We start from the raw sequence: 12,536 nt of genomic DNA on the forward strand, positions 1-12,536 counted from the left end.
CTTTGTGTTACAAACAATGCAATTATACTCTTGTAGTTAGTTTTAAATGTACAATTAAGTTATTATCAGCTGGGCACAGTGGCTCATGCCTATACTCCTAACACTTTGAGAGGCCGAAGCGGGCGGATCACCTGAGGTCAGGAGTTTGAGACCAGCCTGGCCAACATGGTGAAATCCCATCTTTACTAAAAACACAAAAATTAGTTGGGCATGGTGGCAGGTGCCTATAATCCCAGCTACCCGGGAGGCTGAGGCAGGAGAATCATTGAAGCCCAGGAGGCGGAGGCTGCAGTGAGCTGAGAAGGTGCCACTACACTCCAGCCTGGGCAACAGAGGGAGATTCCATCTAAAAAAAATAAAATAAAATAATTTTAAAAGGTTATTATTGACTATAGTCTTCCTGTTGTGCTATCAAATACTAGGTCTTATTCATGCTTTCTAACTATTTCTTTTTGTCCCATTAACCATCCCCAAGTGTCCCCCACAGCCCCTCTACTCTTCCCAGCCTTTGGTAACCATCCTTCTACTGTCTCTGTCCATGAGTTCAATTGTTTTGATTTTAGATCCCACAAATAAGTGAGAACATGTGATGTTTGTCTTTCTATGCCTGGCTTATTTCATCTAACATAAAGACCTCCAGTTCCAACCATATTGTTGCAAATGACAAGATACCATTCTTTTTATGGCTGAATAGTACTCCATTATGTATATGGACATTTTCTTTATCCGTTCATCTGTTGATGGACACTTTAGTTGCTTCCAAATCTTGGCTATTGTGAACAGTGCTGCAATAAACTATAGTTATTATTTTCTATTGGTTCATCATTTAGTCTTTCTACTTTAAGACAAGAGTAGTTTACCTACCACCATTACAGTGTTATACTATTCTGTGTTTTTCTGTATACTTTGCTATTACCAATGAGTTTTGTAATGAGATTTATTTTCATTCACTAACATCCTTTTCTTTCAGATTAAAGAACTCCCTTGAGCATTTCTTGTAAGACTGGTCTGGTGTTGATGAAATCCCTCAGCTTTTGTTTGTCTGAAAAGGTCTTTATTTCTCCTTTATGCTTGAAGGATATTTTCACTGGATATACTATTGTAGGGTAAAAGTTTTTTTCCTTCAGCACTTGAAATATGTCATGCTACTGTCTCCTGACCTGTAGGGCTTCCACTGAAGAATCTGCTGCCAGACTTATTGATGCTTTGGGAGTTTGATTATTAAATGCCTTGAGGTAGTCTTTGAGTTTAATCTGCCCGGCATTCTATTACCTTCTTGTATTTGAATGTTGATATCTTTCAATAGGTTTGGGAAATTCTATTATTTCTTTGAATAAACTTTCTACCTCTATCTCTTCTCTACCTCCTCTTTAAAGCCAATAACTCTTAGATTTGCCCTTTTGAGGCTGTTTTCTAGATCTTATAGGCATGCTTCATTGTTTTTCATCATTTTTTCCTTTGTCTCCTCTGACTCTGTATTTTCAAGTAGCCTGTCTTCAGGCTCACTAATTCTTCTGCTTGATTAATTCTACTATTCAGAGATTCTGTCTTTTCTGAAAGATTAAAATAAATGAAATTTTAAAAAAGCTGGGCACAGTGGCCCATACCTGAAATCCTAGCACTTTGAAAGGCCAAGGCAGGCGGATCAACTGAGATCAGGAGTTTGAAACCAGCCTGGCCAACACGGCGAAACTCCATCTCTACTAAAAACACAAAAATTAGCCAGGTGTGGTGGCAGGCACTTGCAATCCCAGCTACTCGGTAGGCTGAGGCAGGAGAACTTCTTGAACCTAGGAGACAGAAGTTGCAGTGAAGTGAAATTGTGCCACTGTACTCCAGCCTGGGTGACAGAGTAAGACTCTGTGCCCCTCCTCAAAAAAAAAGAAAAAAAAAAAAAAGAAAGAAAGAAAAGGAAAAAGAAAAAAGAAAACAAATTACAAAAATTTCAAAACAGTTGTATATTCTTTAGCATGTCAATTGTATTTTTCAACTATAGAATTTCTGCCTGATTCTTTTTAATTATTTCAATCTCCTCGTTAAATTTATCTGATAGAATTCTGAATTCTTTCTCTGTGCTATCTTGAATTTTTTTTTGAGATGGAGTCACACTCTGTCACCCAGGCTGGAGTGCAGTGGCGCGATCTTGGCTCACTGCAACCTCTGCCTCCTGGGTTCAAGCAATTCTCCTGCCTCAGCCTCCTGAGTAGCTGGGACTACAGGCGCATGCTACCACGTCCAGCTAATTTTTTGTATTTTTAGTAGAAATGGGGTTTCACTGTGTTAGCCAGGATGGTCTCGATCCCCTGATCTCGTGATCCGCCTTTCTCGGCCTCCCATAGTACTAGGATTTCAGGCGTGAGCCACTGCACCCGGCCCTTGAATTTCTTTTAGTTCCCTCAAAACACCTCTTTTGAATTCTCTGTCTGAAAGATCATATATCTCTTTTTCTCCAGGCTTGGTCCCTGATAGCCTATCTAGTTCATTTGATGAGGTCATGATAGTATTGATGCTTATAGACGTTTGTCGGTATCTGGGCATTGAAGAGTTAGGTATTTATTGTAGTCTTCACAGACCTGGGCTTGTTTGTGCCTGTCCTTCCTGGGAAACCCAATAATACTGTGGTTTTGCAGACTCTTAGAAGTACTGCCTTGGTGGTCTTGGATAAGAGCTGGAAGAATTTTCTGGATTATCAGCATAGACTCTTGTTCTTTTTGCTTACTTTCTCCCAAACATACAGTCTCTCTCTCTCTGTGCTGAGCCACCTGGAGCTGGGGGTGTGGTGACACAAGCACCCCTGTGGTCACCACCACTGGGACTGCACTGGGTCAGACTTGAAGTCAGCACAGCACTGGGTCTTGGCCAAGAGCCTTCCCTTCAGGGCAACAAGTTCCTCTAGGCCAAGAGCTTGTCCAGAGATGCTATCTGGGAGCCATGGATTGGAGTCAAAAACTTTGGTAATTTACCTGATGTTCTGTTCTACTCTACTGTGGCTAAGCGGGCACTCACACCGCAATACAAAATCCCTGCCACTCATCCCTCCCCTTTCCTTAGGCAGAGGAGCCTCTCCCTATGGCGACCACCACCACCAGTCCACAGCAATTCTGCCAGGCCACCACCAATGTTCACTTAAAGCCCAAAGGCGGCCGGCCGTGGTGGCTCGTGCCTGTAATCTCAGCACTTTGGGAGACCGAGGCAGGTGGATCACTTGAGGTCAGGAGGTCGAGACAAGCCTGACCAACATGGTGAAACCCCGTCTCTACTAAAAATACAAAAATTAGCCGGGTGTGGTGGTGGGTGCCTGTAATCCCAGCTACTTGGGAGGCTGAAGCAGGAGAACCTCTTGAACCCAGGAGACGGAGGTTGCAGTGAGCCTAGATGGCACCGCTGCACTCCAGTGTGGGTGACAGCAAGACTCCGTCTCAAAAAAAAAAAAATTAAAATTAAAGCCCAAAGTCTCTTCCATCAGCTTGTGGTGAATGTTGCCAAGCCTGAGACTTACCTTTCAGGACAGCAGGCTCCCCTCTGGACCTGCCCTGAGCCAGAGGGGCAGGTCCAGGACAAAGTCTACACCTAGACTTGGGGACTTCAAGAGACTGCTTGTTTCTTTACCCTACCATGGCTGAGCTGGTGCCTAAGGTACAAGACAAAGTCCCCTTTACTTTTCCCTCTGCTTTTCTGGAACCGCAGGAGCCTTTCACCATAGCCACCATAGCTGGGAATGTGCTGGGTCACTCCTGAAGCCAGCACATCTCAGAGTCTCACCCAAGGCCCACAGTGTACTACCTGGTTATTGCTGCTAGTTATTCAGGGCCCAGGGGCTCTTTAGTCAGCAGGTGATGGATCCTGCAAGTAGCGGGCCCTTCTCTTCAAGGCAGCAGCTTCCCTTTTGGCCCAGGTGTGTCTAAAAATGTCATCTGGGAGCTAGGACCTGGAATGGGGGCCTCATGACTCCGCCCAGTGCCCTGCCCTACTGTGGCTGAGCTGGTATCCAAGATGCAAGACCAAGTCCTCTTTACCTGTTGCTCGCCAACCCTTAAGCAGAAGGAAGGAGTCACTTTCGTTGCTAGGAGCTGCACTGCCTGGGATTGGAGAAGGGGTGGCATAAGCCTTCCCTTAGCCATACCGGCTGGTGTCTCCCTAGGTCAAGTGCAACCCTAGTCCATTCGCTGTAAGTCCAGCCCAGCACTGGGAATTGTCTAGGAATTCCAGTCCTTGTGTCCTAGACTGCCTTTCCTTTTCTGCCTTTTGTAGATATATGGCCTCTTTATGTTGCCCAGGCTGGTCTCAGACTCCTGGGCTCGTGTCCCTCCTGCCTCAGCTTCCCCAAGTGCTGGGATTACAGGTGTGAGCCACCGTGTCCAGCCTAGACTGCCTTTCAAGTTTACCTAGGACACTAGAGCACTTTGGCCCATGGTGGTGAGGCTTGTCAAGAAACTCAAATTCCAACCACTGGATAGGCGATTTCCCTCTGGCTAGGGCTGGTCCAGATGCTCCCTCCATGTGCAGGTGCTGGCCGAGCCCAGCATGGTTTGCTCTCTCCTATGACAGGGCAGCAGTGATTTCAATGTAAAGTACCCCCACTCCCGTGCCCTCCTTCCCCAAAGTGCAAAGATTCTCTTTCTATGCTGCAGGGACACTGCCAGGGAGGATGGAAGGGGGCATCACAATTCAAGACTGTCTCTCCTGCCCTCCTCCAGTCTCTTAGTGATGTGAAGTTAAATCCAGTTACTGTGATTGCTCACCTGATTTTTGGTTCTTGTGATGATGCTTTTCTGTGTGCAGATAGTTGTTAAAAGTTCGTGTTCCAAGGCCGGGCACAGTGGCTCACGCCTGTAATCCTAGCACTTTGGGAGGCCGAGGCAGGCAGATCATGAGGTCAGGAGATCCAGACCATACTGGCCAACATGGTGAAACTCCATCTCTACTAAAAATACAAAAATTAGCTTGACATGGTGGTGCATACCTGTAATCCCATCTACTCGGGAGGCTGAGGCAGGGGAATCGCTTGAACCAGGCAGTCGGAGGTTGCGGTAAGCTGAGATCACGTCACTGCACTCCAGCCTGGCAACAGAGCGAGACTCCATCTCAAAAAAAAAAACAAAAACAAAAAAAACACCTGCTCCATCAGTCACAACTGCCATCCTGAGGCCAAGAAGAACTAAATGGTCTCAAAATTATTTCACAACTGGTTGCTACCACCTTTCCACAGTGGGGCTTGTCTAGCTGGAGATTATCTAGAATCAAACATTAATTAACTTTAGGCTGGTCATGGTGGCTCACGCCTGTAATCCCAGCACTTTGGAAGACCAAGGCAGGAAGATCACTTGAGGCCAGGAGTTCAAGACAACCTGGGCAACAAGCGAGACGCCCATCGCTACAAAAAAAAAAAAAAAAAAGAGTAAGCACATCATAGAATTCTAAGAATTGAAGTAACCCTGTAACATTTAATTCATGGTAAATACATAAAGGAAGCTATTATTATTATCATCACCCAACAGTGTGTGTGTGCGTGAAAAATGTCTTTTTTTACTGACACATGGCTGAGTGAATGCAGTTTGTTTGCGGGATGAAATATTTAAATGAGAAGCCAACTCAACTCTTCCTCTTGAACTTGGAGTCATTCTCTGGAGTGTAATTCCCAGTGCAAAGCATCACGTCAACCTTATCAATCGACTATGATGTCAACGACAGCCACTGCACCAGACCAGCCCTCCTCTGCGGGATTAAGAACTATCGTGTGAACCACCTCACTGGGACAATGCACTGCATTAGGATCTATCCCTTACGATGGCTCAGGGTTTTCAGTCTCTAAGGCACCTTATCGTTATCTTACCTAAACTTCCTAATAACCCTGTGAGGAAGGCTGGACGTCTGCTTTCATCCCACGTTACAGATGAGAAAACAAAGGTCCACAGAGGTCAATGACTTGCCTAAGGTGACCTGGCACAGAAAGTTGTGTGGCAGAAGGGGAACCTCGGTTTCCTAACTTCTGGTTAAGTGCCCTCCTAGGATAGGAGAAATGAACGACTCCTGCTACTCCAGCCACCACTTCCACCAATTAACCACTAATAAAAATGTAAAAATCAGTATGCCAGCAGTACTCCCTGTTGCAAACATTAGGACCTTTCTTGTATCGCAGATTACTGAAAACATTCCCTCTCTTTTTGTTGTAGTTGTTGTTGTTTGGTTTTTGGGTTTTTGTTGTTGTTGTTGCTGTTGTTCTGAGATGGAGTTTCCCTCTTGTCATCCAGGCTGGAGTGCAATGGCGTGATCTCAGCTCACTGCAACCTCTGCCTTCCGGGTTCAAGCAATTCTCCTACCTTAGCCTCCTGAGTAGCTGGGATTACAGGCGCCCACCACCACACCTGGCTAATTTTTTATTTTTAGTAGAGATGGAGTTGCAACATGTTGGCCAGGCTGGTCTTGAACTCCTAACCTCAGGTGGTCCACCCTCCTCAGCCTCCCAAAGTGCTGGGATTACAGGTGTGAGCCGCCTTTCTTTCTTTCTTTTTTTTTTTTAGAGTCTTGCCCTGTCACCCAGGCTGGAGTGCGGTGGAATGATCATGGCTCACTGCAGCCTCGACCTCCCAGGCTCAAGGTGATCCTCCCACCTCAGCTTCCCAAGAGTAGCTGGGACCACAGGCACAACACCATGCCAAGCTAATATTTCTTTTTTTTTGCTTTTTTTTTTTTTTTTTTTTTTGAGACAGAGTCTCACCCTGTTGCCCAGGCTGGAGTGCAGTGGCACAATCTTGGCTCACGGCAACCTCCATCTCCCAGGTTCAAGCAATTCTCATGCCTCAACCTCTCCTCTAGCTGGAATTACAGGCATGCAGCACCATGCCTGGCTAATTTTTGTATTTTTAGTAGAGATGGGGTTTCACCGCATCTCTACTGGTCTTCGCCTGCCTTGGCCTCCCAAAGTACTGGGATTACAGGTGTGAGCCACCATACCTGGCCTACTCTTAATTTGATTTTTTAAGTACACAAGCTAATTTTTAAATTACTATTTGTAGAGATGAGGTCTCCCTATGTTGCCCAGGCTGCTCTAGAACTCCTGGGCTCAAGGAATCCTCCTGCCTCAGCCTCCCAAAGTGCTGAAATTATAGACGTGAGCCACCATGCCCAGTTCCACCACTTTTTAAGCAACAACTAACCTTAAGCCAAAGACCACCCTGAGGGGACTGGTCATATCCCCCTGGGACTCTCCACTGTTGCAGCCCATCTTCCCTGAGCCACCAGCACCAAGCGTCAGATGAACTTCACTGCCCTGGTTCAGTGCTGCCTGTGTGTGAGCCTCGGCTCCCCATCCTCTGTGTCTCAGTGTCTTCCCTGTGCAGTGGGCCTAGCAGTGCCCACCCAATGGGGTGGTTGTGAGGATTTGCTGGAAGGTGTGTGTGGAAGCGCCTTGTCCAGGACCTGGCCTATATGTAAATATAATAAAAGTTTGTTGTTATTTCTGTTAATTGCATATTGTACTTGAATACTCCCTGGACAGATAATGAGAAAAAATGAGGTTTGAGTCACCGCCTCTGTCACTTGTCACCTTGCGTGAGTTGCTTAATCCCTCTAAATCTCAGTTCCTCCATCTGCAAAAATCTTTTTTTTTTTGAGACAGCCTCACTCTGTCACCCAGGCTGGAGTGCAGTGGCACGATCTCGGCTCACTACAACCTCCAACTCCTGGGTTCAAGCGATTCTTCTGCCTCAGCCTCCCAAATAGCTGGGACTACAGGCACCTGGCACCACGTCTGGCTAATTTTTGTATTTTTAGTAGAGATGAAGTTTTGCCATGTTCCTTGTGTTGGACTAGGCTGGTCTCAAACTCCTCAGGTGATCTGCCTGCCTCAACTTCCCAAAGTGCTGGGATTACAGGCGTGAGCCACCGTGCCCGGCTGCAAAAATCTTATAATACCTTCCTCACGGAGAGTAATGAAGGTTAAACGATGAAACACACAGAGCATTTTAATGTTGAGAAGGACTTCATGAGGTTGGTGAAAAATGTCAGTGAGGCTCTGGGAGGGCCACAACACGAGTGCAGATTAGACTCCGAGTGTAGCCGTGTGGCTCAGGAGTTGAGTGGAAGTAGAGAGAGGATAAGAGAGGGGCAGGGACAGAGAGAGAGGATCAAGCATTCCTTCAGTGCCTGCTGAGTGCCTGCCCTGGTCCAGACCCTGTTCTTGGTGCTGGGGGGTGCAGCAGTGAGTTAAAGAGACAAAGCCCCTGTCCTCATGGTGCTTATGCTCTAGTGAGTCTGGGGAACAGATCCGGGGACTGTTGACCCCAAATTTAAATATGTGAATAGGAATGACTATGGAGAAGAGGCAACCAGGAGGAGGGACAGACAGAAGTGAGACTCCAGGCTTGAGAGAATGACCTTGGGCTGGTGGAAGAGGCACGTGCTGAAAACAGGCACAGAACCCCTCACCCTAGGGCAGGGAGAAACCAAGAGAGTCCGAGATGGGAAAAGAATCAGGTGAAGAGGTTGAGGTGATGAAGAAGGGCGCGTGCTTGGTGATGCGGAAGGTGGGCTCTGCGGAAGGTGTTCCAGGGAGGACTTCTCAGTGTAGGATGGAGCCTTATGGCAGACGCTGGGACTGGGCATCTTCTCTGGAAACGCCCCTCTCCCACTCAGGCAGGCAGGCAGCTCCCTATCCCTTGAGTTCTGGTGTTTTTCCTACTCCTTTCTCCCTTCCCACAAGCTGCTCAATTCCCAGGGACCTGGCTGAATGGAGAGTACATACACCTGGACCACTGAAGGCGCGGCACAGGGGAGAGCGAATCCAGAACCAAATCACCTTCATCCGCACCTGCTAATTCTTCTGTGCTTTTGTAGCCTGACCCTTGGCTGCCCTCACTCCAACTCCTGTGTGAGGATGCTGAGCTCCTGGGAAAACCAAAGGGAGGGCAGGAGAGACAATACAGTGACCAAAGGCTGAGAGCGTGTCATCACTTGGGCATGAAAGCATCAAATGCCACCCCAGATGGGACTGTTGGCTCTAAGGTTTTTTCTCCCTTTCCTTTCTCCCTTTTCTCTTTTCCTTTATCGAGGTCTGCTATTTACTCCGCAAATGTTCAAAGTCTGTGGTTCTCTGGGACACAATGTGCCAAGTGATGCATGTAAGGGAGGAGATCAATGTATCCTCCACTTCCAAGAAGCTTGACTTTCCGGGGAAGAAAAGACAAGTGAAGCATAGACTTTGTGACGTTTGGCTTCCTGTTTCTGTGAATTGTGAGGAATCCTGTCCACCTGGCCCTGGAGCCGCCATACCCCTGCTGCAGGTGCCGTCTCAATTAGTCCTGCTGTCCCTCCTCCCCCTTTCAGATTCCAGCACAATTCTGGAACAGCTCTCCCACCTGGTTGAGACTCTCCCACCTGGCCAGGGTGAGGCTCCACCCTCAAGCCCTTGGGCGTTGATCCTTTGCAAAGGATGGGTATAGCAAGAGAGCGTCTGCAGGGGCCCCTAGAGGGCCGTGGAGATGGCTAGAAAACAGGAGTGAACAGACTCACTTCAGCTTATGCCCAGAAACAAAGACACCAAGAAGAAGCAAATTCCATAGTGCTTTTATTTTATTGGAGATGAGCAAGGGAGGCATTGAAAAGTGGGGATAGGGCTGGAAACATGCTGACAGGGCCTGGATTGAGCCCACACAGCAAGGGGTGGGAGCAGGACTATAACTCCCAATATTGGGTTTCCCTCTATGTGCTCTAGCCCCACTGCAACCCAGGGCTTGGAGGATTAGGGAAGCCAGCTGGGATGTTCCAAGAAGAGCCAGGAGGGCGGAGAACTCCGGGAGGAAATGGGTTATTGATACCTGGGTATAGATGAATATTCCCCCAGCTGCCTCCTGGATACCGATTATTATTCCCCCAGCTGCCTCCTGGATACCGATTAATATTCCCCCAGCTGCCTCCTGGATACCGATTAATATTCCCCCAGCTGGTACCTGGGGGTTGATTATTGATACCCCAGATTCCCCCAGGGTGTGGCATGGGCCTCGTTCCCCAACCAGTCCCAGGGCCTCCACCTCCCCAGGACACACTGGGATTCAGGGTCCCCCAGGGGTGATCGGGCAGAACCCTGTGGATGAGAGACCAGGGAGGGCGTTGGGAAAGGATTTTTCCCCCGGGCCCCAGTGGATTAGAACGGGGCAGTCGTCTGGACTCTGAGTCCTGGTGGAGGTGTGAAGCCTCGGGTGAGAGGTCTGTGGCGTCAGGAGAAGACTCCCCAGGCAAAGGGCCACTGCCTGGAGCGAGGGCCGCAGCACTGGAGAGGTAAGAGAGTTCTTCAGGCAGCCCTTCCCCCAGGCGGTCCGCAGCCGCAGCAGCCATCATCAGCCAAGGATCCTCAGGGGGCCAGGAGTACACGGCAGGCAGCCTCCCGGACAGAGGCCACCTCTGCACAGCAGAGCCTCCTGCAGGTGGGAAGCCGTCTGATGGGGGCACGCTGAGCTTCAGAGGAGCCCTTGCCAAATCGTTAGACCTCGGGTCCAGAGCGGGCTGAGGATGTTCAGAGTTAGGGGGGCCAGTCAGGGAAGGTTGTCCAAGCTGAGGCAAGTTGGTCCCCAGGTTTTGGGAAACTTTCTCCTCCACAGCACCAATGCTCCGGGCAAAGAGGCCTGAGGGAAAGGGAAGATAAAGCAGCCAATGGTTTCCCTTCCCCATTCCGGTTCGCTTTGCTTCCCCTGTGCCTATTCTTCCTTTTCCCTCAGGTACCTAAATGTGTACCCTCCTGCCTTTACCCCTTTCCTTAATTCCTGTTTCCTGGGGGACCTCCAGTCTCTCCTGCCCAAGGGCATCACGGCCTCCGTACCTGGGAGATGAAGACAGACCAGAAGCAGGCCCAGGGGAGCGCAGCTCCCTGCCATGCGGCCCTGCATCCTGCTCAGCACCCGAATCTCCCTCAGCCCCAAGACAGCCAGCCCTTTATCCTGGTAGTGGGGTGGGGGACGGCAGAAACAGGCTGGGCTAGTGGTTGTGGAGACAATAAACCTCCACATTCCACCCTCATTCCTAATGCGGTCTGTGGCAACAGGTGCCACTTGAATGAGTGTCCCAGAGGAAGCTGGGTGTCCCCCGCCCTGGCTCCTTTCCTTGACCTCCCTGCCCCTCCTTGGCCTATGTGTCCTGGCTCACAGCTCATACATGGTTGCCAACCTCCCCAGCCCTGCTTCCCTACACACAAGGACCTCCACCCTGGGGTCCTACTCTGTTAATTGCCTCTCAGCAACAGAAACACTGGTTTCTCTTTGGGATCTGGATTGTTCCCTCCCAGCACCCCTTTCTCATGCATCCTCATATCTCCTTCACCTTGGCCCCAACCTGCAGGAGGTTCTGGGGTGCGGAAGTGGCCCCATCTGAGGAGCTGCTCCTAGATGGGACCCTGGATCTAGCTAGGGAAATGGGCCTGGATGCCATCCTTATGAGAAGCTGGCTAATTCCTGCTGCTGCAGTGACAAATTACCATGAACCGAATGACTTACAACAACATGGATTTATGACTTTACAGTTTTGGAGATCAGAGGTCCAAAACAGGTCTCAGTGGATTAAAATAAAGGTCTCAGCAGGGCTGTGATTCTTTCTGGGGGCTTTAGGGGAGAATCCCTTCCCCCCTTTTTCACCTTCTAGAGGTTACTTGTGTTCTTTGGCTCATGGTCCCCTTCCTCCATCTCTAAAGCCAAAATCAGCCAGTTCTTACACTGTATCACTTACACTTCCTCTTCTGCCTCCCATGTCCACACTAAGGGACCTGGTGACTACACTGGACCCACCTGGATAATCCATGATAATGTCTTTAAGGTCAGCTGACTAGCAACCTTAATCCCATCTGGAATCTTAATTTCCCTTTGCCATGTAACCTAATTCCCACATTCCAGGTATTAGGATGTGGACATCTTTGATGGTGTTGGGGTTGGAGACATCATTCTGCCTGCCACAGGTGGTCAGATGTGCCACATAGTGTAAGAAACACTGGGAGAAAGTGGCTATTTCCCAGTAACAGTAGAGGAGAGCCTTTAAATGCTGCTGTTGGATGGCCAGGACTTGATCCTTGTTGAAGCTGCGTAGGGAATGTAGAGACTCATTAACTGTTTGTTGACTTTTAAATATGTTTTATTTTTATTATAAAAATACAATGCCTTTGTTCTCTCCATGGCTTCCCGGAGGCCCCAGGAGTAGGCTTCCCTGGCTGTCCGAGGTCTAAACATGAGCTGTTGGCTGATTCTACTGCTGTGTCCTCCTCCCCAGCCCCTGCTGGCTTAACCACTGGAGGAGCGAAGAGCTTCTCTCCAGAACTGGCAGTGGGAGGAGCCCAGAGGCCTTTTTGGATGACATGCATGAGTTTTACACAAGCTTTTAATTTGGAGCACAGCAGAAGACTTGAGGAATCACCGCATCCGAGGGCCTCCCTCCCTGCAATTCCCATCCATGAAGCATCTGAGGACCTCAATTCCTGCCATTGGCTGCAGATCAGGGGCCAGATGCTGGACCAAGGGTGATTCAGCCTCTTTCTGGTCAATGTAATACATTTCTGCTGA

General features: G+C 48.8%; 1 protein-coding gene across 1 annotated transcript; it reads right to left on the reverse strand.

Annotated features, from left to right (window-relative positions):
- Positions 1–9,552: 9,552 nt before the first annotated feature.
- On the reverse strand, positions 9,553–10,915 carry C17H6orf15 (chromosome 17 C6orf15 homolog). The gene is made up of 2 exons (XM_007973174.3): positions 10,814–10,915; positions 9,553–10,619 (listed from the first exon to the last, which is right to left on the reverse strand). The coding sequence occupies exons 1-2, from the start codon at positions 10,878–10,880 to the stop codon at positions 9,709–9,711; spliced, it is 978 nt and encodes a 325-aa protein (XP_007971365.3). The 5' UTR covers positions 10,881–10,915; the 3' UTR covers positions 9,553–9,708.
- Positions 10,916–12,536: the final 1,621 nt, after the last annotated feature.

This window comes from Chlorocebus sabaeus, chromosome 17 (assembly GCF_047675955.1).
Source record: "Chlorocebus sabaeus isolate Y175 chromosome 17, mChlSab1.0.hap1, whole genome shotgun sequence".
NCBI lineage: Eukaryota > Metazoa > Chordata > Mammalia > Primates > Cercopithecidae > Chlorocebus > Chlorocebus sabaeus.